This window comes from Epinephelus moara, chromosome 20 (assembly GCF_006386435.1).
Source record: "Epinephelus moara isolate mb chromosome 20, YSFRI_EMoa_1.0, whole genome shotgun sequence".
Taxonomy (NCBI): domain Eukaryota; kingdom Metazoa; phylum Chordata; class Actinopteri; order Perciformes; family Serranidae; genus Epinephelus; species Epinephelus moara.
This window is the reverse complement of record NC_065525.1, coordinates 1,781,557-1,808,092: the sequence shown is the minus strand read 5'-3', so window position 1 is coordinate 1,808,092 and position 26,536 is coordinate 1,781,557. Positions and strand designations below refer to the sequence as shown.

Sequence of the window (26,536 nt, the reverse complement as noted above, 5' to 3'; positions counted from 1 at the left end):
TATTGCACGTCTGTCCATCCTGGAAGAGGGATCCCTCCCTAGTTGCTCTTCCTGAGGTTTCTACCATTCCCAGTCTGTGATACTGGTCTGTAGTTGTTAAGAACATTAGGATCTAAATTGTTCTTGTTCAAAAGGGGTCTCACCACTGCTGTTTTAAAGGCAGCAGGGAAAGTACCCATTTGAAGAGAACGATTCACAATGTTTAAAAGCTCATCATCAAAAAATCCATTAAATGTTTTAAAAAGTCATGTAGGAATTGGGTCTAAAAGACAAATTGTCGGTTTCACTTGGGAGAAAACTCTACCAAGTGTCTCAGCATCAACCAGGACAAAACTGTCCAGTGTTTCCTCAGGTAAAAACAAGCATTCAGATGTGTTAAGAACTGTATTTTGATAGAGGTAAAATTGATGGCATCAGATCTGATATTTCATCCTAAGTGGTCTGCAAGTCTTCACAAAGGGAATCTGTTGAAGTGCTTTGTAACTTGTTAAAATCAGGGTTGATTAAAAGGTCGATGGTGGAAAAGAGGACTCTGGGATTATTTCTATGATTATTGATTATACTGGCAAAGTAGGTGTTTCTTGCATGTCTGAATGCATTATTGTAAATTTTAAGTTGCTCATGGAATATTTGATAGTTAATTGTTAATTTGTTTTTCCTCCATCTCCTTTCTGCTATCCTGCAATTTCTTTTCAGATTTTTGATTTCTTCATTTCTCCACGTTATATGCCTATTTTGTACCAGCTGAGGTTATTAAAGTTCACTGTGTTGATGTGTTTATCTAGATATGTGCAGTGATATTTAGTTTGCTCTCTGTAATGATGACAGGAATTGATGAAGTGTTTGCGTGAATATAAGGTCAAAGTCCAGTGATGCATGTATTGCTGTTAAAAGTGGAATTTAAAACATAGGAACTAGGACCTGGGGGACATCAATCTCTGACGGACTGGTCAGCAGGTGTGGGTTTGCAGAGTGTGTTTCGGGCATGTTGAACGCCGTATGCCAGGTTAGCGGACTGTAGATGGCAACCAGATTTGTTGAGGTGAAACCCATCTGCCCCAAAAAGATGCCTCCTCTCCCAGAAGACATCAAGGTTGTCTATGAAGCCAACGTTGTGGGAGCTGCAGGCAGAGGAGAGCCAGGTGTTCACGCTGAGCAGTCTGGAAAAACAGCCTATTTCTCTGCCACAGGTGGGGGTGGGGCCGGAGATAAAAACACTCAGCTGTGACTGTTTGACCAGATTAAAAAGGTGGATAAAATCCTGCTTTAAAAGTTCCGACTGCTGCTTGGGGATGTCGTTGGTAGCTGCATGTATGATCAGTCTGTCAGCCTGCGGATGAGACTTCAGGATGCCTGGGATTTTTTCCGTTATGTCAGTAACGGTGGCGCCGGGGAACGACGGTGTGATCGCCCCCTCATCCGCACGATGGAGTTCCCGATGATGAGGGTTGTAGGTGGAGGATCCATCCGGTGTCCAGGGGGGAGGTGGCTGGACCGTGTGCGTGGTTTCCCCCACAGGATGACTCTCCAACTCCGCAAGTTGCAGAGCACGGCCCGGTGGTTGTAGGCGCAGGGACAGCAGCAGCATCAGCGGTAGCAGCGGCGGCAGAGGAGTTGTGCGAAGGTGCACCGTGCGGGGCTCCCACTCCGCCACCGCTGGCTCCAGCAGGAGGAGAAGCCGCTGGTCGGTGCATGGAGTTGGGGGACGCTCCAGTGGAGGCACAGTCAGGAACCACGCAGGCCCTGCCATCCTCACCTGGGTGATCCGGTGCCCCACATCACTGTCATTCAAACTCGTTGTGGTGTGTGTACGTTAGTATAGATCAGTGGATCTTTTAGAAGCAACTGCAGCTCGTATGGCTGGCGGCAGGATGAAGCTGGAGCTGTGCTGTGTGGTTAGGGAAGCAGTTGGTTCAGTAGTAGCTATGTGCATCCTCTCTGTGTGTGTCCTCTCTCATGCTCATGTACTGCATATTAACAAATTTTCAGACCTCAGTTGAGCTGCCAAGTCAGATCAAAGTGTTTGTCCACTAGCTGCTAGTGTTTGTAGTCGTTCTCATTAGAGATGCGCTCACATCTCCCGCTCAACACCAGAAATGAAAGCTATCACAACACTAAAATATTTGGCAACTGGGGCAGCATGGTGGCGCAGTGGTTATCATTGTGGCTTCACAGCAAGAGGGTTCCTGGTTCAAATTCATTCAGAGTCCTTCATTCCATCACACACAGGTTCCACCCTCTACTAGACTCTATGGGTACAGCCCCATGAATGCATGTTCTGTCGCGACATAACATCCAGAGCCACACTGACCCTGAGGTTAGATGCTGTAGCCCGCCCACTTTTTTTTAGTTATTTATTTTTATTAGTGATACAGTTAACGAGACATAGTGGAAAGAAAAAAACAAATAAACAAAAGACAAATCAAGCAAATAAACAAACAAACAAAAATAATGACAAACAACAACAATGACAACATCATATTACAATGAAAAAGATAATAAACGTAAAGAGCAACTAAGCAATATGAATTGATTAGGGGCGATAGGGAAAAGGGAAGGGGGGAGAGTGAATGAAAGTGAGAAAGGGAGAGAGAGAGAGAGGGAGAGGGGGGGGGAAGAAAAAGTAAGAGATCTAATAATTATTATAATAATGATAATGATAATAACAACAATACAACAATATATAGTAATAATTATAATAGTCTTGTTTGTTAGTATTACTGTGGCGGCGGCAGTGGCAGAGGCAGCCATAATTTTTATAATAATATAATTTTATAATAACAGTAAAATGGGTTAAATAATTAGATATTTATATTAATTTATATCAATTTGAGTTTATATTAATTAATTTAAATTAATATGGTTATGGGGGTGGAGCCAAACACACAGAGCCCAAGGAGGGGAGGACACCATCACCTTCTCATACGACAGCCAGCCCCCCCCCAGCAATACAGCCACAGCCCAGGGACCAGACCAGCTAAGGGGTATTCCTCCTATATTGTTTGTTTGTTTTCCTTCTTTCCCCCTTCTCCCCCTCTCTGTCTTTTTTTGTTTGTTTGTTTGTTTGTTTGTTTTGGAGATATAGTTGGACCACTCTCAGACTATTTTGGAGAGAGTCTGTCCAGTGGGAAGTGACCATGTTAATTAATTATTTAATATATTAATTTTTTTATTTTTACTATATGAGAGGTAGGGGTGGAGGTACCCAAGCCAGCTACCTCCCGCTGCCCTCGCCAAAGACCGCGGCCACACCACCAGAGGGCAAAGAGTCGGGAGAGGCGGGTGCCCCCCAGCCCCATGCCCCGCACTGTCTGGCTCCATCCCCCACCGCCTTGTAAATATGATATTACCCGGACTTACGACTGCCTCCACCGCTACCGCCACCACCATCAAGAACCACAACAATGGCAATAATAATAATAATAATAATGATAATAGTAATGATAATAATAATGATAATGATAATAATAACAACAGCAACAACAATAATAATAGTGATAACAATAATAATTTTTTTTAATTTAATTTTTTAAAATTTTATATACTTTATTAATCCCCCTGAGGGGAAATTCAATTTTTTCACTCTTGCTGTCAATTACACACAGGTCCGAAAGACACACACACATACACAAACAGGACCTATACATGCACAAAATGGAGAGATGTCAGAGTGAGGGGGCGGCCTTGGTCAGGCGCCCCGAGCGGTTGGGGGGTTCGGTGCCTTGCTCAAGGGCACCTCGGCAGTAACCAGGCGGTGAACTGGCACCTCTCCAGCCACCAGTCCACGTTCCATATTTGGTCTGGACGGGGACTCGAACAGGCGACCCTCCGGTTCCCAACCCAAGTCCCTATGTACTGAGTTATCATTAATAACAATAATGTTAAAGATATTAGTTCCAACAATAATTAGCCTATTGTGATATATTGTGATATATACAGTTTGTGTAGCCAGAATGAGAGGGAGAGGGGAGGGAAGAGAGAGGAAAAAAAAAAATGGATAAAGAGGAAGAGGGGGGGGGGGGATATAAACAAGAACAAAGGGGAGGGGATCATGGTATGTCTGTAAAAGCATGTGAAGGTAGTGAGAAGGGATGAAGTTGATGCAAGAAAAGTAAATTAAAAAATGTTTGTTATGGGTTGGATATGTGGTCTGATATGTGGTCATGTACGTGGCTCTGGCTTTGGTTACTGATTTGGATTGGATTCTGGGTGGAGTTTAGGTGATTTATGAATACGTTCCATGTTTCCTCAAAGGCTGATATATTGTTTGTTTTACAAGCTGTTATTTTTTTCTATTGAGATATATTCTGAGAGTAAATTGATCCAGTGAGTGATATGGCAGGAATGTTTGGATATCCAGTTTTGAAAAATTATTTTCTTGGCGATAGTTAGAGAAATCAAAAATGGGTTTTTGTGTTTAGTTGGGATTGTGATGTGTGTCAAATCTCTCAGGAAGCAGAGCGATGGGGATGCTGAGATTCTGCAGCCCAAGGTACACGAGAGGTTTTCTGTAACTGTTGTCCAAAATGAAAGAACTGGCTGGCAAGACCAGATGGCATGAAAATAATCATCTGTGTGACCCAAGGTGCATTGTGAACAGATGTCTGTATTAGTCAATCCCATTTTAAACATTTTCCCTTGAGTGATGTGTATTTTGTGGATGGTTTTAGATTGTATTAGCTGTAAATTTGTATTGGTAATCATGGAAAAGATGTTTTTATTGATTTGTATCCAGCACTCGGGGTTGGGAGATAGAGCCAGGTCCTTTTCCCATTTTGTGGTTGGGAATGTTATGGAGGTTTCTGACAGTGAAAAATGTTTATAAATTTTAGAAATTATTTTTTGGGGGTTTGTTATTTTAAAGATTTGCTCACTTAATTGGGAAGGCTGTAATATGTTGTTGGATATGTTGATTTTAGATTTAATAATGGATTTTAGTTGTTGGTATTGGAGGAATTGGTCAACCCCATACCTCTGGATAAGTGTATTAAATGATACGCACTGCTTGTTTTCAGATAAGTGGTGGAGGTGAGTAATTCCTTTTTGTTGCCATGATGGAAAGTGAACAGGAGTGTTGTACAGCTGGAAGTCAGGACTGTGCCAAATCGGAGTGAACCTACATGGTGCCAGTGATGATTTTGTGGGCTTTCCACCAGGCTGTCAGAGTTGAGGAGATTGTGATGTTCTTGTAGTAGTCCTGTTTCTTGATTGATTGTGGTAGGAATGGGAGGTCTGTGAGTGAAGTAGTTTTACATTGATTTTGTTCTATCTGTAACCATGGTATACTGTAATTATCTTTATGGATCCATTTGAGTAAATATTGTAGCTGATTTGACAAGAAGTAATGAAGAAAGTTTGGTGCTTCAAGGCCGCCCTGTGATTTTGCGCTCTGTAATGTTGAAAGAGAGTGGTGAATCTAAAAAGCGGGCTAAATCTGATGGTACTGTTGGTAGGTCCAGATTAGAGCCCTGCGCGGGACTGTTTCCTTCACCCCGCTCCTGCCCGCTCCCGCTGAATTTCTGACCATTACCACTCGCAACGTGTGTGTTAAACTCCCGCCCGCTCCCGCAATATGTATGTCCACTCCCGCCCGCACGCGCAAAACTCTGAGAATTTATGCCCGCACAATAATAGAGATGCATTGATTTTGTGTCTTCTCCCGTCCCGCAGGAGAAAACACGCCATTTTATAGGCTATTAATAAAGAGATTCATGGGGTTGTTTGATTCGTTTCCCTGGCCTGCATGTCTTTTGACGCACTGGTCAGGAATAGTTTCCCTGGCCTGCATGTCTTTTGACGCACTGGTCAGGAATAGCGCTTCTATTTCGTTGTTTTCATGAAATAAAGGCTGTTTCATATTCTATTCTCCTCCTCTGTATTTTATTTATTTTTCTACCTTTATATAATCACGCAGTGATTGAGGTTAAGGGCTCTTTTCTAAGAGAGACCTGAATAAGAAACATTAATGAGAACACAATCAGCACATAGACAACACTACACAATAAATTTAAATATAACTTCGTTTTATCAAAAACTTTGCACCATCACACGGCACATAAAAATAGACTGCTTTGCAAAAAATACAATATGATAAACAACATGAAAAACAGCAGTTTTAAAAATTATTAGCCAGATGTCACAGGTATTCTGTTTGAAAAAAATAAAAATAAGAATAAAAACATTCAAACTCAGGCAGCCTATGCTCAATAACACTGGCATCATCACGCCTCTTTATGTAATTAACAAATAGCAACGAGAGTAGGCTGTGAGTGGCTCAAATAACACTAATAAATAACATAAATAATAAATAAATAAATAAAATAAACAAAATTAACGAATGAAACGAATGAATTTAACAGATGAATCACTTGGCCATAATATTGCTGTGGAGGAAGAGAATGTTGCTGACCGACTACGGTCCCAATCCCGTGCGTCTCTCTTCCAAGATGCGCCCGCAGACACTAAAGGCCCGCTCTGAAGGCGCACTGGATGTGGGGATACTGAAGATGAAACGCGCCAGCTTTGAGAGCGCTGGGAAGTAGAGGGCTCAGTGCGCCTTCAGACCTTGTTTGAGCTTCTTTTCCACATCATTTGTTGACTCCATCCTGTCGCTAGGCTACATCACGATCCCGCAGTGTTTTTTTAGCTGCCCATTCCCGCCCGCAGCAAAGTTCAAACCGCCTGCTCCCGCAAGATTTGCATTGGGTCCCGCGGGACCCGGCGGGACCCAATCACAATGCAGCCCTCTAGTCCAGATTACTTAAAAATGTTACTATTTCTGTTTGACTGGGTTTGTAATTTGAGGAGTAAAGGTTGCTATATAATTTATAAAATATATTATTGATTTCTTGTGGATTATGTGTGACTGTACCTGTAGAATTGAGTGTAGATGGGATTATTGCTTTTTCTTTTTTGTGTTGTAATAGATTAGCCAAATATTTACTTGATTTATTACTGTACTGAAAGTTTTCATATTTGAGTTGTTGAATAATGAATTGTGTTTTCTTGTATATGATGCTTTCAAATTGGGTTTTAAGTTGAACTAATTCATTTTGTTTTTGTTCACAGGGATTGCTGGTTAGTTAGGTGTTTGATTTTTGTTTCTAAGCTAGTTTCTTGTTCCTGTTGCTGTCATTTCTTATGTGATGAATATGAAATGATTATTCCTCTGATAACTGTTTTTCCTATTTCCCATAAGAGTGATGGTGAGATTTCTGGAGAGTCATTCATCTCCAGAAAGGATGCCCACTCTCTGGATTAATGTGATGAAATCTGGATCCTCCAAGAGTGATGTATTGAAGCGCCATCTTGTGGGAGACTTGATATGTGTTTGAATTTTTATTGATAAAGAAACTGGAGCGTGATCACTGATTATGATTGGATGGATTGTGTTTTCTTGGATGTGCTGGGTGAGTGAATTGCTTACAAGAAAGAAGTCAATTCTGGAGGAAGACTGATGGAGCGAGGAAAAATATGAATATTGTCTAGATGATGGATTTTTCATTCTCCAACTATCGCCAAGTCCAAGTTCCTTCATGTATTGTTTGATTACTTAGCTGAGTGCCAGTTTCTTGTGTTACCGGGTGTGCTAGAGCGGTCAGTTGTAGGATTGATAACAGTGTTGAAATCTCTGGCTATTATGATATTTGCTGAATTGTATAGTAAGGAGAAAAAATTATGGAAAAAGGATGGGTCATCATTGTTACGGCCTTAAATGTTTGCAAATGTGAATGTTGTCTGATTAATAGATGCATTAACAATGATAAATCTTCCTTGTGGGTCAATAATGGATGAGTTATGGATGAATGGGATGTTTTTATTGACTAGGATAGAAACGCTTCTTTGTTTTGTGTTGAGTGTGGATGAGAATATTTTATCAAATTGTTTGAGTCTAATGTATTGTAATTCAGAGTTTGTAAGGTGGGTTTCTTGTATAAAACATATATCAGCCTTTAATTTTATGAGCTGATTGATGATTTTGATTCTTTTAGTCTGTGTACAGAAGCCACGTACATTCAGAGTTACCAGGTTGAGTGTCTGCATGGTTATGTGTTTGGTTTATCTTGTTTTGAATGAAGCGTAAAGAAGGGGGGGGGTCGAGTTTCAAGCTGGTTGCTATAACTGCCTTAGACTGTCTGTCAGAGATGGGGACTTGAGTCATTGTGACTTGGACTCGAGTCGACTCGAGTCGCTGTTTTGATGACTTGTGACTTGACTTGACAAAAAATAAAAGACTTGAGACTTGACTCGGACTTGGAAGTTAAAGACTCGGGACTTGACTTGACTTGAGACACGATGACTTGAATGACTTGAGTGTTATTCACATCATGTTTTCAGTTAGAATGTAAAATTAATAAATTAATTTAAAAAATAATGTTGATTACCCGGTAGGAGCGCAGGCTGAGAATGGCGTTGTCATGATTGGATCACTCCCCTGTCAATCAGTCATGCCCTCTCTACGTACCTTACGTGTTTATTGGAGAAACAGGCCCTCTTATATCAGATAGGCATCAACATGTCAGCGGGAGGGGTACCGAGAGTCATCGTCTTCGGCTTTCGGAATTACCATTATTACGGCAAAAGACGAACAGCACAGTGCAAGACATGCGGCATAAACATCTCGGACAGCCAGGCGACAACTTCAAACTTCTTCGTCATCTGAAGAGCCATTCTGCCCAGTAAGTGACTGTCAATTAGCTAATATTATCTGGTTAGTCAGTAGTAAGCTAACGTTAGCTTGATATGATACAGGGGTGGGGTGGGGTGGGTTGGTGGGTCAGTTTGGTGGAACTTGTTTTTTAATTTATTTGCTAACATTAACCCCAGAAAATGTGAGCGAACATTCCGACCGGTTCATCACAAGACCGGCTGTACGTTTTATGAATGAGCAACACAGGGTTAAATGAGCTAAATGGGGAATTTTAGCTGCTGCCTTGGTTAGTGTGTGTGTGTGTGTGTGTATGTGTGTGTGTGTGTGTGTGCACGCGCGCACGCATGGGGGTCGTCCCTGCAAAGTAAACATTGCAGCAATGAAGTCAATGTTTACTGACAGTTACTTATATCTTGTCTTTTCACTTCATTGAGATCAGATTCTGCAGGTAAAATTACAATAATAAGGTGACTTGACTTGGACTTGACTTGACCTATTACAGGACTTGACTTGACTTGACTTGACATAACCTGTGACTTGACTTGACTTGCCCAAGAAAAAATGACTTGGGACTTACTTGAGAGTTGAAGGTTAAGACTTGAGACTTACTTGAGACTTGCACATGTGTGACTTGGTCCCATCTCTGCTGTCTGTACATGTAACATAAATGACTAAACACAGAACTAGACATAACAGTGAGTGGTGACATCAACATAGCATGTAAACAACATAAACACAAAAAAATACGACAGAGAGGTAGATTTTAACTCCTCTGTAGGGTAACGCAGGCGGTTTCCTTTTTACAGAGGAGCAATGTTGGGAGTGAGGCTTGTGGTTGGATAATCAGGGTTGTTACAGTTAGAGGTATGGGTCTATTGCGGTTTGTTCAAAAGAGCCATGGCGTGACTTTGGACTTGTGAAATAATTGTCTGTCGATATAGAATTTGTCCACTCTGATTCATGCGTGTGTGTTGTTTTGTCTGTTTTCTTTGTGAATGGGGTACAGTACTTTCCGGCGTTCGTTTATTTCATGTGGATATTGTTCGTTGAGTCCAAATGATGTTCCTTTGAGTTCCCTTTCTCTGCTTCTGACCAGTTCTTTTTGTTTGAAGTGTTCGAATTTTGTGATGATGGGCCGGGGTCCTTTGGTTGATGGTTTACCGAGGCGGTGTACTCTGTGGAATGTGATGTTTTGTACAGTGTCGGGGGGATTTTCAGTTTTTTATGAGGTTTTCTGGGTTGTCGGGTGTTTGTTCGGAGATGCCAGAGAAGATGAGATTGTCGCACATGGAACGGGTTTGTAAATCCAACATAGTTTCTTTCAGAATCTTGTTTTCTTTGGAGATGGCATGTATTTGTTTGTCAAGGGTTTTAACAGTAGTTTGTAAGTCCTGGTTGGAGTTTTGTAGTGTGACGATGTTGTGGTGGGCAAAATCCAGGTTATTGCGTATGTCTTTAATCTCTTTGTGTAGTGATACTAATAAGTCCAGTTTTTTGTTTATGCTTGCTAGTACACTAACCTCAACTTCGGTGGTTTGTAGATCGTCTGTGTCCGTTGAAGAGTCTTTCGTTTTTTGATGCTGGGTTTGGCTGAGTCTGGATCCATGTTGATCTGTCGGTTGTAGTAGTAGTAGTAGTCGATGAATGCTTCAAGTTCCGTTATGTCCTCCACTGTAGAGATGTATTGGTCCGGGTTGGTGGTGACAGATGAACGGTGAATGTAGTTTGATTCAGGAAGTGTTTCAATCTTTTGTATATCCTTTTAAGTTTATGTGTTTGCTCTGTTCATTCAGTAACAGGGCGCCGCCAAGTTGGATCTCGTTGATTCACGGTGCTTGCACTCACACTGCCATCTCCTCTCCCACTCACACTAGCCCGCCTACTTCTTCTTCTTCTTTACAATCTAAGTGGCTACAGCAGAGAAGTAGGGGGCCCAGGCTAACCCAGGTTCATTTCTATGCACTGAAGCGCCAAGTAGTAACCTGGAGCTACCAGAATGACTGACAACTGCCCCTAACCCTCTCCAACAGAGGAGGGATGAGACAGAGGGGTGGAAAGATGTAAAGCAGCTTATTTGGCCATGGCACATGTACAAATGCGTCCACCCTCAGGGGTGGGTCATCTTGTTATGCCAGGGAAAACCATAGCGGGCAGTGTGTTGACTGGTGAGCAGGTCCACTTCCGCTTTTCTGAACTGAATCCAGATTTGCTCACCAACTCGGGGTTGTCAGAGACAACAACACTCTGAGATCCACAACTACAGGTTCTGTACTATCCTCAACAGGGCAGCAGGTGCAGGATGCTAGGGATTAGCCAATTCTGTTGTACTCATAGGGCTAAGCCCTGGATGTCCAAACACAAGAATTTTCTGTGTTCCAGGTCCACCTAGACCTAAGAGTGTGCCTCTTTTAAATTGATTTGGTTAACCAATTGGCCAGCTTTACCACCTCCAGGAACTGCTCTCTGTATAGTATTCAGAATGTCTTGCAAGCAATGCATCAGTTAAGGATGTGGAGATTCAAAATGGGTCTGAGGGTCTGAGGGTTCTTGGGAACCAGAAATTACATGGAGTAAAACACCTTCTGTCTAACATAAGTTGGAACAACAGACATGGCCTGTTTCCATAACAGATCCTGGATATCTGCTGAGAGGTAAGCTATCTCATCCTGGGACAATAGATCCACCTCTCTGATGCCCATGGACAGGGATTAGAGCTTAGATTCTCTGCCCGAGCCCGAGCCCAGCCCAACCCGGCCCGCGAGCCCAAGCCGGGTCGGGCCGGGAGCCCCCCTCCCTCTGATGGGCCCAGGCTGGGCCGGTCAGATATGACGTTTTTTTTTTTTTTTTTTTAAAGCTATGATTTGATAATGTTTTAGGCTATGTATTGTAGCGACCCTGCAGTAAATGTTCTGTTATAATGTCAATGTTCTGTGAGTTAATGGCATGTTTGGGATTGAATGAGGTGCGGGGTGCGAGTGTGACGGGGATGAGGAGGGCTGTGTGAGTGCGCATGCTGGTGTGTGTATGAGCGAGCTGGAGGAGAGAGCAGGAGTGCACAGATGGAGTTACAGCTAAGTTGTTGTTTGTTGGTTGTTTTGGTGTGGTTACGGCCAACAGTAACCTGTACTGTTCAGTAATAAACGGTGGTTTAATTGCCGAATAACTGCGTCATCCTTTCCACACGTCCAATGTTGCAACATTGTGCGCGCACAGCCCTTCACCACCTGGATCCTAAAATAAACACCTGTTTTATTACATAATCATGCTTCCGTGTTGCGCCATTCATTAAGATCCTATATTTCTGTCATTCAAATAACAAGAATTGTGGTTTAATACTCTTAATTATAACAGCCAACTTACTGAAAAAATGTCAGGTTCGGGCCCATAATTACAGCCAATTGGACGGGACGGGCCGGTCCCGGACATAACGTGCACGGGCTCGGGCCGGGTCGGGCTGGAGTTTTTGGGCCTGATCTAAGCTCTAACAGGGATGGAACGTGGAAGAACTAAGAAGTTAGCCCAGTTTCAATGTCCCAAACCCATTTTGTCAACGCGCAGTTAAGTTGCCACTCTCCATAAGAAAAGTGGAGAAGTCCAGAAGATGAGCCACCAGCTGTGGGGCTATCCTGTCCCAACCTTCTCACCAGAACCTCCATAAATGGAAGGCTGGCCCATGGGGGGCTGACATGGAAAGGGCTGAGCCAGTGGTTATATCCCTGAAAGCATCACCGCCACACATCATGGAAAGGTCCAAGCAGTTGGTGAGGTCCCTGAATGCATCACCACCAGCGTTCCCATACACGAGGCAGCAGCTGATATTGTGTCACTGTGTTCAGTCCCTTTCATTTCCCATGGAGCTCAGTGAGGGAGAAATAGACATGTATTATTTTTATTTGATAATCAGAACAGCCATATCGGGTGATGTGTGTCTTATGACAGCATATACTTAGAGTTCACTGCTCATGACTGGACACAGCACATTAAATTCTTCTCATCTTCTCCTCTCATCTCTGGTGAGGGGAAAAAAGGCACGTATGTGGGCTAGCTGTGGGGCAACAGCTAAAAAGCCGTGATATATTGTCTTGACCATCTCCGCTGTTACATCTTCCATAAATGGAAGGCTGGCCAATGGGAGGCTGACACTGAAAGTTTTGAACCGGTGGTGAGGTCTGTTAATGCAACACCGCTTGCAGACCAGCAGCTAACGGCGTCTCACTTTGTTTAATCCTCTTGTCTCCCATGGAGATCAGGAGGGAGACTTAAAAACATGTGTAATTGTTTTGTGTTAATCAGAGCTGCTATATATTGGGTGACATGAGTCGTCTGGCATCAAAGGGTTCATGAATGGACATAGTGCATTCCACAGAGGTCAGGGGGAGAGATAGACATGAATGCCCAGGGAACATTGTGTATGTATTTTGATATGGTGGCCACAACAAAGGTTAGATATTTCAACCAAAGCAGCCATACTGGATGTGGCACAAGGCAGCCATGAAACCTCATTTGAAAACAGTCTTACGTACCTTATCAGGGAGTGAGTGGCAGGTGGCAACTGCCATCTTTCCTCTTCTAGTTGCTGAAATAAGATTGATCTGAAAGCCTTTCCATGATGGCAGTGGCTCCCAAATATCAGGGGAACTTGAGTCTCAACCACCCATGATGGGAGCCTATTGTCGCGAGACCTCACATAGCCTGCTGCAGCAACGTCTTGAATCAGATTATTAATTTGGCTGATGCTTGGGTCCAAAATGTCATTCTGAGATGGTGAGGGGGGCATTAAGCTGAGAGGGAACCAGCAAACACACACACCTATTTTGTTTGCAGCTATAGCTAGCTGCCCTCCCAGCTGAAATATCAAAATATTCCAGTGTCTCTCTGTCACTGTTGCTGAAGTTCCCTGCTCAACCCATCATGGCCCGCAAAGTGGACTGTCACCGCCAGCAGGAAGTCCAGCAAAGAGTCTGCAAACGAAAAAAGGCAGCAGTGAAGTGTTAGCAGTTGGAGCAGGGTTCTTGACGACATGAATCTCAAGCTCATGCTCACTCTCATGGCAGCAAAGCACCAAATCAAAGTTTTTGAAGTGATCCCACCATTGTTGGCGTCTAAACTTGAGTAGTCCCGGTGGGTCTCGCAGGTTGGTGGCTGCTGAACATCGCTTTCTGCATGGTCTGCCCCAAGGCACTGATGAGGCGAAGTGGTAACTGCATGTGTGGTGAAAGCTCATCAGTGGGCAATCACAATTGCTGAAATGTTAAAGGATGCTCATGCATATTGTGTCCAAGAATACATGATAAATGATACTGTCTGACAGATCCACCAGAGCTACAGCAAATGCACACATCGGACCGACTATGATAAGATCAATTTGGTCTGATTTGGTATAATCTTTCTCTCATTTGTGTGCAGTCACACGAGGGTATCATGTACAATTTGCATATTAAAGTGTATTTAAGTTCAAATGTCTGCGAGACTAACTGCTCCGTCTGTTTATTTTCCAGGGCAGCCATTAATGCCTTTGCTGCTCTGCTGTGCACAAGTAAGTTTTCTCATAACATTTATCATTCAACAGCTGATGGTTTCCATCATACTGGGTGTACATCATAATCATCATCATCAGCATCATCATCATCATCACTATCATTATCATCATGATAATAATAATCATCATCACTACACAACACTACTCAAACCCTTTCTCCAGTAGGGACACGGGCAATGCCTGTGTTTCAGAGATAATTTTCTTGTTGGATGTGAAAGTCACAAGCATTCCAAACCTATGTTCTTCAACATGTGAACATTCTCTTTGTATGAATGCTACTGTGATCCAAATCTTTATTGTGTGGATGTTGATTCAGCATTCACACTAATGAGATTCAAAGCTTTTATATTCTTTCTATTCATCTTCCATACGTTTTTCGGTTCAGTAGTACTTCTGCATATTTTCAGCGACAGAAACCATTCAAATACCAAAATATTCAGCTTTTTCAGGACATTCTGTCCATATCTTTTCTTCTTTCTACTATTTATATCTATCAAGTCTTGAGCAAAACCCCAAAATAGAGACTTTTAAAACTGATTTGTCAGTCATTTTTAATTTTATGCAGATAAAAACATGTCTACATTTTAAGCAAAGTCTTGAGATGCTGATAGTAAAGAGATCATAGCAATATAACTTACAGATTTTGACTTTTATGTCTTTCTCAATTAGTATTTCTCAGTCTCTGCTGCCCCGGATACAGACATACAGCTGATTGGCTGATGAGATCTCCATAACTTTCTGTCTGTTTCTTACTGGTGCATCTATCCATCTGTCTGTCCGTCTGTCTCTCTCTCTCTGCCTCTATCTGTCTTTCTGTGTCATTGTTCCTCTCTCTCTCTGTGTCTTTCTGTCTGTGTGTCTGTCTCTGTGTCTCTGTCTGTTTTCTGTTGTGATTTATAGAGGTCCAAGCCCTAAGAGCTAAAACCCTATTGTTCAGAATTTTTTTTTTTTTGCAAATTGCTGTGAGATGATACATCACAGACACAAATTTTCACAACAGAAGTTGTGTGCAAATGCTGCTCAAGAAACCTGAAACCGTTCAGCGAGATGGGGGCACAATAATGAAGGCCCAATAATGTGTTGAAAGGCCACACCCCTCACACCGTAGGTCAGATTGACTTGAAATTTGACACACAAGTGCAGCTCAACATGCTCTATGAAAAGCACACAAGAACCATCATAATTCCACTGGTACAATTTTCCGCCATTTTGATTTTTTTCAAAACCACATCTTTGACACATCCTCCAAAATCCTAGATTCAATATGTACCAAATTTCTTTGAATCATCACTGGACCAACCTTATCAAAAGTTAGTAAAGCTTGTTGATATCTTACTGCATTTTGAAGGTATTGATCAATCAATTAACTTTATTAGAGGCGTGGCTCAGCACATAAATAGACGTAACTCTACAACCAAACAGCCAATCATCACAAAACTTGCAGGAAATGTCTAAAGATGTGGCAGTAACATATCTTGAAAGTTTCATTCAAATCAACCAATAAAGGGTGCCAAAAATGTAATATAATGGATGTGACACACCACAAACATACTGTAAATCAAAAAAGTTTCAATTTTTGAAAGGTACCGCCCCTTGCATTGGGTTTGACTTGAAATTTGACACACATGTTCAGCCACATGTGCTCTATGAAAAAGCTTAAGAACCATCAAGGTCTGTCGACTAGATTTTCCACCATTTTGAATTTTTTGAAAAACACATTTCTGACAACTAAATTGTAGGTCCAATTTGTATCACATTTAGTCCAGGGGCCAAGGGGCTAATTTTCACAAATTGGTATCACTTAAAGAGACCAAACAATTTTGGTATTTTTGACTTCCTCTGTGTCTCTAGTTTACATTTTGGTATGATAGACCTGCTTATCTAGTAGCTTAATAAAAAAATTTGGATGATCTTTGGGTCCTTCCCAAATTTGAAAATAGTCAAAACTGAGGCTTCTCCAAAAGGGACGGTGTCTGCCTAGCACATGGATCTCGGAAAAATAATTATCAGAATGTCACCAAAGTTGGACTGAATGTTCACAGACAATCGCTGCACACAATGCAGCAAAGATTTCATCAGTACCTTAAAAAATGTATACACCTAAACACACATGAATTATAGGCGGACATGGAATAAGGAATACCAAAACCAAAAGGCATGTATATATGTGTTTGCCATTATTAATGTAAATAAGCCAATCACCCCAAAATTGCATTTATATGTGCCAAAGAATGTCATCTTATCATAAAAGTAGGTTATTAGATTATTCACCAGACCATCTGATGTCACCAGCCCCTGACAGGTAACTGGTGCAGCCAGAACTTCAAACAGACAAATAGAATGGTGCCCTATTAGTACAGGGGCTAAAGGGATCATTTTCACAACTTGGTAGGCCCCTCTCACCCACGGGGACCAAACAATTTTGGCATTTTTATCTCTCTACAGGTCTCTAGTTTATATTTTGGTATGATAGCCCTGCCTATCTAGTAGCTTAATTATAGTTATCACTCTGTAAACAAACTTACACCCGTGTAGGCAAAACAAATAGGGTGAAAAATTAACTAATAGATATCCCCATGTAACTTGCCCAGTTGATCACTCATATTAAGACAAATGTTTTTTGTATTACAAATTTTCTATATTTTATTTAAATATGCACCAGTTTTGTTAATGAAGACAATCACAAGGAGGGGAAATTGATTACACAGTTACTGTGCTAACACTCAGTGTTACTGTAGCCCACAGTAGGCCTACTAGCACTCAGAGCTGCCCAGTTGCTATTTGACCCATAACTAGGAGGCAAAGGGAGTGCTGCCACTTGCCTAAGGTGGACTCCCAGGCTAGCAGAGGGAAGGAGGTGCCTTATTTCTCCATTGTAGGCCGTCCTAAAATAGGAGGGCCACCTGCTGCCCTCATCCTAACTAACACTATTATAGAGCTACTATACTGAAATTGAATGTCAGGGGAGAGCATGGAGAGACAGCAATGGCAGACTTCGAATCAGGTGGAGAAGAGACAGGAGCTGTGGTTGGTGAGTCCTTAAAACAGAGGGAGAGATAATGTCAATGCTAGGAACACAAATTAGAATTTAGACCATCTAGAGCCGTTATATAGTATAGCATTTACTCTGTCACATCATTCATCGTCCACATCACTATCATTCAGCTCCGGAATACATTCCAGCTCATTTGCCTGGTTGCTGCAGGTTTGTAGTTCACACATATCTGTGCAATGTAGACCACTTTGCAGGCATGGCCATTCTGAAAGTTTACATGTTCGTGAACAGGAGCATGATAGTAGGTCCAAAACAGCCTCTGGTGCAGGCGTACCTCGCATCCACTCAATGGCCAGATCCCCATCACGGATCTTCCATCCATGATCCTTTGGATTTGGTACACTTGGATTGCACTCCAGACTCCTCCGCCAGATAGCAGCCTGATAGTTTGCTCATCAAATCAAATCAAATCAACTTTATTTATATGGCACTTTTCATACTACAGTAACACAAAGTGCCTCACAGAGGTTAAAAACAACAAAGATCCAAAACAGAAAGCAAAAAGAAAAGAGAAAACCCAACCCTCCCACCCCACATAGAGATACATAAATATACACATACGCACACACACACGCATGCACACACACACACACACACACACACACATTAGCTATCACTAAAGAGACATGGCCGAGCACCGAGACCCGAGGCAAGGAAAAAGCCACCTCTGGGGGCCGTCCACACTGAGAGGGCCCACGGTCCACAGGCTACAGCCTGATTAAAAAGATGAGTCTTGAACCTCTTTTTAAAAACATCAACAGTCTCTGCAGCCCTGAGGTTCTCCGGCAGGCTGTTCCTCAATTGGGGGCCATAATAACTAAACTAACCGCCTCCCCGTTTGTTTTAGTCCTAACTTGTGGTATGGTTAACCCTTTAATACCGGCGGGGGCATTGATTTTTAAATGCCGGTAGAATTGCAACCAAATAAGATAAGAGCAATAATTCTTTTTGCATTTAAAACTGGAGGAGTTACTCTAACTTACCATGCATTCATCATGTCCCAGAGTGCTGTTTCCTTGCACTGACAGGTTTGTAGAAAAACAGTAAAAAGCGCTAAGAACAAAAACATTATAATCCTGATCGCGGGTATTCACAGCACTTCCTATGTTGGACTAAACGTCATCACGTTGGGAGCATGAACTGTCACGTTATTTTCTTGCGTGTCTTGCGGCAACAAGGAGTGACGTCATTTCCCGGGAAATTCCTCTCTTTCTTCCGCAGTAAATATTTCTCTCAGCTTGCAGTCACACACTCACTCTCGCTCTCGTTTTGTATTTTACTCTTTCACAACAACACTTAGACACACACACACAGATACTCACCACACACACACACCCACCAGACACTCACCACACACTCGCACACATATATTTATGGAACCGCAACAACCTGGACGCGCGAAACGGCTTTTCTCCTGGCGCGAAGCTTTCGAGCTAATTACAGCGTCGGATGAAGATTCAGTCCACTCATCTGGTCCGGATTCTGCCTACAGTGGAGATGAAGCCGACCTCATCCAAGGGAGAGATCCCTCCTATGACATGTATGTATATATTCATGAAATATTGTTTGTTTTTGAGTAAGAGTAAAGTAAAGAAAATATATAACACAACTGAAAGCATCATTATTGTATTACTCTCATGTTGAACACATCTAACACACTGTGTAACATCTGTGTGCAGAGTTGACGATGATGAGGAGGAGGAAGTGGGGGTCTCCTCGCCCTGCACCCCAGAGGAAGGCAGAGGGGGAGGAAGGAGTTGGTCTCCAGCAAACAGAGGCTCCAGGTCAGAGACAGCGCCAGGTGCAGCTGGCTGGAGAACCGAAAAGGAGCCTGACATCTTGCCACATTCCCTATCATATTTTCTGCCCAAAAGGAGGCCAGCTGTGCAGCCACCTCTATCACAGTATGTGGAAAATCCCTCTCCATCTGAGCTGTTCAGGATGTACTTTCACCGGGCTGCCATCAAAACACCTTGTGCCAACACCAATAAAAATGCAGCAAAAATATTGCTCATCGTGGACAGGAACTGTCACAAGACCTATCACAGCTGGTGCTATTGAAAAGTAATGTTTGACTTTGAACTTGGAACTTTGGTTGTTCTATTGTAAATAGTTTATTTTTATGTACATGTTGTATTTTTGCTAATTGTGCACAATGTGCATTTAACTTTCGTTTTTGTCAAAATTTATAAAAATGAGTGTATCTCAAAAATTAAGTTATGAAAACACTCAAAATAAATTTTATGTGGTTTGAAAGGATTTTGTGCAACTTTTTTACATTTACAATTTTGAGGGATACAGCCATGATATTTCTGTATTTAGAAAAATATGTGTAAAACAAAAACGATTTTCATTTTTTTAGTGGTTTATTGCACTTTTTTTAGCAATTTCTTTCATTAGTATGGACATATGTCCAAACATATTATTAAAATTTGGGATTTAAGGGTTGTGTTGATGTATAGCATATTAAAATACTCCAAAAAATGGCCGTACAGCAGGTAAAATTGTAAAGATATGCTCTGGCGGACTTGTTCTATGGTTGGTCATAAAGGGCCGGTGCCGGAGGACCTCAGGGTCCGCGAGGGTTGATATGGTAAAAGCAGGTCAGATAAATAAGAAGGCCCAAGACCGTTAAGACATTTAAAAACTAATAAAAGAACCTTAAAATCAATCAACCAATGCAGCGATTTTAAAACTGGTGTAATGTGCTCCCGCCCTCTGGTCCTCGTCAGCACTTGTGCAGCTGAATTCTGTAATAATTGTAGATTTGAGATACTCTTTTTGGGAAGACCAGAGAGCAGGGCATTACAATAATCTAACCTACAGGAGATAAAAGCATGCATCAGCACCTCCGTGCTGGCCTGAGAGAGAAACGGGCGGACTCTGGCTATATTCTTAAGGTGGTAGAAACCTGCCTTTGTTATGTTTTTAATATGTGGAATAAAACAGAGCTCAGAGTCAAAAATCACACCCAGATTTTTTACAGATTGTGTTGGTTTAAAATCCTGTAGTTTTGGTAAAAGTTTCTCTCTCTGGCCTTCAGGACCAATGACTAAAACCTCTGTTTTGTCCTGGTTGAGCTGCAGGAAATTCGCTGCCATCCATGACTTTATATCTAAAATGCAGTTAAAAAGGGCATCAATTGGCCCTGTGTCATCAGGAGACACGGCGATGTACAGTTGCGTATCATCAGCATAACTATGAAAGCTGATGCCGTGCCTCCTGATGACGTCCCCCAGAGGAAGCATGTAGAGATTAAAAAGAGTTGGACCTAAAATTGACCCCTGGGGGACCCCAAACTTTATCTCATGGGTTCCTGAGGAACATGTATCCATACTTACAAAGAAGTGTCGATCAGTAAGGTAAGAGACGAACCAGTTAAAAACAGTACCAGAGAGGCCGACCAGGTGCCTCAGTCTATTTAATAAAATGTGATTTGTAATTTGATGGTGTACTGTATCGAAGGCGGCGGTTAGATCCAGTAAAACCAACACTGTGAGTTTATGGTTATCTAAATTGCACCTGATGTCATTTAAAATCTTTAAAAGGGCTGTCTCGGTACTGTGGTTCATCCTAAAACCAGACTGATACTTCTCTAAAGTGTTATTTGCATTTAAAAAATCATTTACTTGGGTAAAAAACAGTTTTTCTAAAATTTTGCTTAAAAATGATAAGTTGGATACAGGCCGATAATTATTAAAAATGTTGGGGTCCAAATTGCTCTTCTTCAGAAGGGGCTTCATCACCGCCGTTTTCAAGGAGGCCGGGAAGACACCTATCTGAAGAGAGCAATTCACCATGTACAGTAGCTGTTCCTCAAAGAATCCATAAAATGTTTTAAAAAACGGTGTGGGAATTGGGTCTAAAAGGCAGGTTGTGGGCTTTACTTGGGAGAAAACTCGACCAAGTGTCCTCGCATCAACCAGGGCAAAACTCTCCAGTGTTTCTTCAGGTAAAGGCAATGATCCAGGTGTGTCGACAGTTAAAATCTGTTGAGATAAAAGACTGGATCTGATGTCATTGATTTTACTTCTGAAGTGGTCTGCAAAGTCCTCACAAATGGCATTGGTTGTTGTCTTAGGCGATCTGTTAAAATTACTGTTTGTTAAAATATCAATTGTGGAGAAGAGGAATTTGGGATTGTTTTTATTGTCAGAGATTAGTTTTTCGAAGTGGGAAATTCTTGCCTGTTTGACTGCGTTATTGTAGGTTTTGAGATGTTGACGTAATATTTCGTAGTGGACTGTTAGGTTTGATTTTCTCCATCTCCTCTCAGCACTCCTGCAGTATCTTTTCAGTTGTTTGATTTCCTGGTTTCTCCACGGGGGTGTAGATTTTGTTATAATTGTTTTGATTGAAAGTGGAGCCACTGAGTCCAGCGTTGACTTGAGTTTGTTGTTAAAATTATCCACAATAAAATCACAGGGTGCTGGGAAATTCTCTACAGGAGTGCTCTGTAAAATCTGGATAAAATTTGCAGCCACTTCAGAAGTTAGGTAGCGTTTCCTCACTGTTCTCACCGGAGCCTCCTGTTGGTTAAAACTGGTGATGTTAAAAAACACACAAAAGTGGTCAGACACAGCCAGATCCACAATAGAGGACACACCCACGGACAGGCCATAGGTTATGAACAGGTCCAGGGTGCGCCCTCTGGACTGGTGAGAGCCACAGCCAGCGGGACTCGGCTAATGCTGGTGTCGGAGTCGCGGTGGTCCACGGTAGGGTGGTGTTGTTCGTGGCCGTCATGCTCCGGTCACCAGCGCCTGGATGCCATCAGGTGAGCAATATGTTTTGCCTGGGTCATGGCGACGGTGGTAAAATCCAGGAGGATCTTGTCCCTCTCCTTGAGGTCGGCCTGCAGTCCGGAGATGCTCTCCCTCAGTTTTGACAAGGTTGGGAGGCAGGACTCACACACCGCCAACACACCTGCAGCCTGTGCTGGAGATCTGTCCCCTGGGACACAGTATCAACACACGGAGGCGAGTTAAAATTTACCCTCGGCCGTGGGGCCGAAATGTCCAAGGGGACCTTCCCCAATTTGTCAGTGAGTTGTAGGTCTCCCACAATTAAAAGATTTTTAAAAGTTGGTGCCATGCTAATGTGGTTCGGCTGGTGACTTCCGAACCACAGGCCCGATGGCTTAAAACCTTAGTCCATGTTAAAAAGTACATACAATAAAAGCTGAGAGCAAGTGGTTCGTTAAAAAAAAAAAAAAAAAAAAAAAAAGCGAGAAACTGGATTAAAAGATGTGTTTTACTGGACCGAAGTGACGGGGAAACCAGTGACGCCACGCATGCGCTGTGCTGATTGCGATGTGGAAGTTGCAATGGTCAGTCACTTCCCCCTGACTTGCACGTAGAATCAAAAAAAAAAAAAAAAAAAAAAAAAAATCCCTCATAAAGCATGCATGTAGAGACAATCTTCACAAGATGGAAGCTGATTGGAATCTATTTCTCCACGCCTTGCACAAAACAGATATGCTCGGCTTGCTCTGAGTGCTTATCCTTCACTGAGTCACAGATCCAATGCATGGTCGTGTCCGTTCCAATGTCTGTTACCGTGTAATCCACCTGTGAGTCATTTTCCACCCCAGCTCTCGCTGACTCTTGGGGTATTTTCCCTATGTTGGCTGTAGCTAATTTTGGTTGTAGAAAGGCTGCTAGGCCTCACCACTGCTACCATGGGTTGCTGGCCCATGCCAGCACCTTTGGGGTCTTTTCCCTCCTGTCAGCTGTCTTTCCAAGCGGTCACATGGTCTTTCCCTTGTTGTCAGCTGCCCTATTCACAGCAGTCACTAGCTGGGCTAGTTCTGAATTCAAATAAACACAAGAAGTTTGTGCTCTAGAGAAAGGATCAGCACTCAGTGAATAACCTCCTAAGCCCTATGATAAGCTATTATGGCAAGGCTTAACTATACAGACCAGTGAGCAGTGATAACTAACATGTCTTTGGGGTCATCAAGTGGGAACCTCCTTTCACCTATGAAACCTATGTCCTAGAAACTATGTCTTTAGATAGAGTTTCTGAGGTGATTTGGTCCAAGTTCAGTAACTTCAGTTTTGTCTGAATCGAACATCAGGAAATTGCCTTTAAAGGAACTCTTACCTTTCTTGCATTTCACACAGCACTTAGAAAAAATTTGAACAACCACAACTCCTGCCTTCCTCCAAAGCCCCCCCCCCCCCCCCCTCCTGCAACTCCACCTCCCTCCAAAGGCGTACTTCCCCCTCCTCCATTATGGAGAGCAGAACTGGGAGATCCTCTTCACATCACAGCACCATGAATTGTTTATGTAAATTGCCAGAGCTTACCAGATGATGCAGTCTCCCTGTCTGATCTATGTAGTGTTAGCTCAACACCGGAGTCTGATATGTTACCATTCATTCATGTCTCAGTGAACACAAGGACGTAGCAGTCCCTCACTCCTAGGTGAGTGGATCTCCACAGTCGGATGTAATCCATTTTTGTGTCCAGCGAGCCAACATTCGCCAGAAGGACACTGGGAACAGCTGGTTTGATGCGCTACCCATGCTCCTGCTTCCTGTCACCGTCGGGACAGCTCCAGGCGAAACCACCGTCATCTCAGAGCTAGCTTGATGTAGCAGGGCAAGCTTGCTAAACATCTTGAGCTTTCTCGGTTGTCGCATTAGATCTCTGCAGCGGTTTCTAAAGTCTGTTAGAAACTCGCGACTGTATTGCACTGAAGAATTTACTTCTTGTTGCACCGTGTTTATGGTTTACGTCCACAAGCGTCCCTGTTACTAGTTTATTAGGGCCCGAGTGATGACTGCAAGTCGTCTGCATAGGACCCTATTGAAATCGCACTGTTTATTATTATTTATTATTATTATTAGGCCCGAACAACGACTGCAAGTCGTCCAGAGGGCCCTATTGAAATTGCGCTGTTTATTATTAGGTCCGAGCGATGACAAAGTCGTCCGTGAGGACCTTATTGTAATCGCGCTGTTTATTATTAGGGCCGGAGCACCTAGCGGAGCAAGGACCCTATTGAAATGCAAGGATTTATTATTATTATTATTATGATTAGGGCTGGAGCACCTAGCGGTGCGAGGACCCTATTGAAATGCAAGGATTTATTAGGGCCCGAGCGACGACGAAGTCGTCCGCGTAGGACCCTATTGAATCGTGCTGTTTATTAGGGCCCGAGCGACGACGAAGTCGTCCGTAGGACCCTATTGTAATCGCGCTGTTTATTATTATTATTATTATTCCGACATTTCGTGTCCCAATTTCGCCCCTTTCCCAAATTTCAAAATGCTTCTTATTTTCCACATTCGTCCGGCCGGATCTGAAATTCGATATTTTTGGGAGGTTGCACATGGTCACCACTAGGTGGCGCTATAATCAAGGAAAGTGCGTTTTGGGTCATAACTCCCATATACTTTGTGGCACATTCAAAAACCTTATATCCACGCGTTCAGTCAATTGTGCTGAATCTCGTGATATAGGCCACGCCCATTTCTGCCTACCGTTTTTTTCGCAAATTCGTAAAATGTTGCAAACCTACTTTTTCGAACTCCCAGGCAATTTCACCGATTTGCACGAAACTTTGCACGAAGCATCTGTGGAGTCTCCTGACAAAAACTTATTAAAAGAATTTCGATATTCCAAAGAATACTTAAGTTATTACATAGCAACTTCCTGCAGATTTAGTACAAAACAGGAAGTGTTGCATATCTCCACACTGGTGTGTCCGAATGACATGAAACTCAGTTTACTACTTCCTGATGAAACCCTGAGGCTCAAAATTTCGGGTGATGACTTCAAGGTGGCGCTCTTTAAATTATTATCAAGTATTTTATATCTCAACATCGGTTTGGCGGATTAACACGAAACTTGGTATAATTATTGTCAATGCCCTCCTGAGGATATCTGACGAAGGACTTACCGATCCGCCACTAGGTGGCGCTCTGGTGGCCGTTTAATTTAATATTTGGCACTGTGCCAACACCATAACACTCATGGAAATAAAATTGATAAGGGTGGTATAGACTGGCCCCTGTAACTCGCACACCAAAAATGACCAGCAGGTGGTGCTATTTTCAATGCAAAAGCGTTTTTGGCTAATAACTCCCACATAATATGTCGCACATTTTAAAACCTTCTATTTACATGTTCTCTGAATTCCGCTGAATTGTGTGGTGTAAGCCAAGCCCACTTTCGCGGTAACTTTCCATTCGCTAAATCGCGACAAATGAAAAACGTACTTTTTTGAACTCCTCCTAGGCAATTTCACCGATTTGCACGAAACTTTGCACACAGCATCTGTGGACTGTCCTGACAAAACATTATTAAAAGAATTTTGATATTCCAAAGAATATTGACATTATTAAATAGCAGCTTCCTGCAGATTTGGTACAAAACAGGAAGTGTTGCATATCTCCACATTGGTGTGTCTTAATGACATGAAACTCGGTTTACTACTTCCCCATGAGCCCCTGAGGCTCTATGCAAAATGTCAGGCGATTACCATCAGGTGGCGCTCTTTAAATTGAAGTATTTTATATCTCAACATCAGTTGCTCGGATTAACACGAAACTAAGAACAATTATTGTCAATGCCCTCCTGAGGATATCAGACAAAGGAGTTACCGATCTGCCACTAGGTGGCGCTGTGGTGCCAGTCTAATTTAATATTTGGCACTGTGCCAACACCATAACACTTGTGGAAATGAAATTGATAGGGGTGGTGTAGACTGGCTCCTGTAACTCGCACACCAAAAATGACCAGCAGGTGGCACTATTTTCAATGCAAAAGCGTTTTTGGCCCACAACTCCCATGTAACATGTCGAACGTTTTGAAACTTTATAACTCAGTGTTCTCTGAATACAGCTGAATTGTTTGATGTAACACACACCCACTGTTGCATTAAATTTCCATTTGCAAAATCGCGAACAATGACAAACCTACTATTTCGAAAACCTCCTAGGCGATTTGACTGATTTGCACCAAACTTTGCATGAAGCATCTGTGCACCCCCCTGACAAAAAGTTATTAAAAGAATTTTGATAGTCCAAAAAACACCCAAAATATAAAACAACAAATTCCTGCACATTGTTTTCAAAACAGACAGTCTTTCATATCTTGAGCAAATACAGTCGGATTACCACAACACTTTCGCTAATTGTGTTCCATGGCCCGATGAGGGTTTGTGCAAAATTCGGTGCAAATCGGCCAATAGGTGGCGCTCTGGTGGCAGTCTAATTAGTGTGAACGGAAGTAAATTGGAAAATCTTCAAATCCTCTTCAAAACTCATCGACTTTCAACCTC

General features: G+C 42.4%; 1 protein-coding gene across 1 annotated transcript in view; it reads left to right on the top strand.

The window, feature by feature from the left end:
• The window catches only part of LOC126408049 (cytosolic carboxypeptidase 4), a 663,851-nt gene that overhangs the window by 147,940 nt on the left and 489,375 nt on the right, over positions 1–26,536 (top strand). Inside the window, exon 7 of the mRNA XM_050073404.1 lies at positions 14,149–14,186. Coding sequence (XP_049929361.1) covers positions 14,149–14,186 — 38 coding nt within the window. The remainder of the gene's footprint in view (positions 1–14,148; positions 14,187–26,536) is intronic.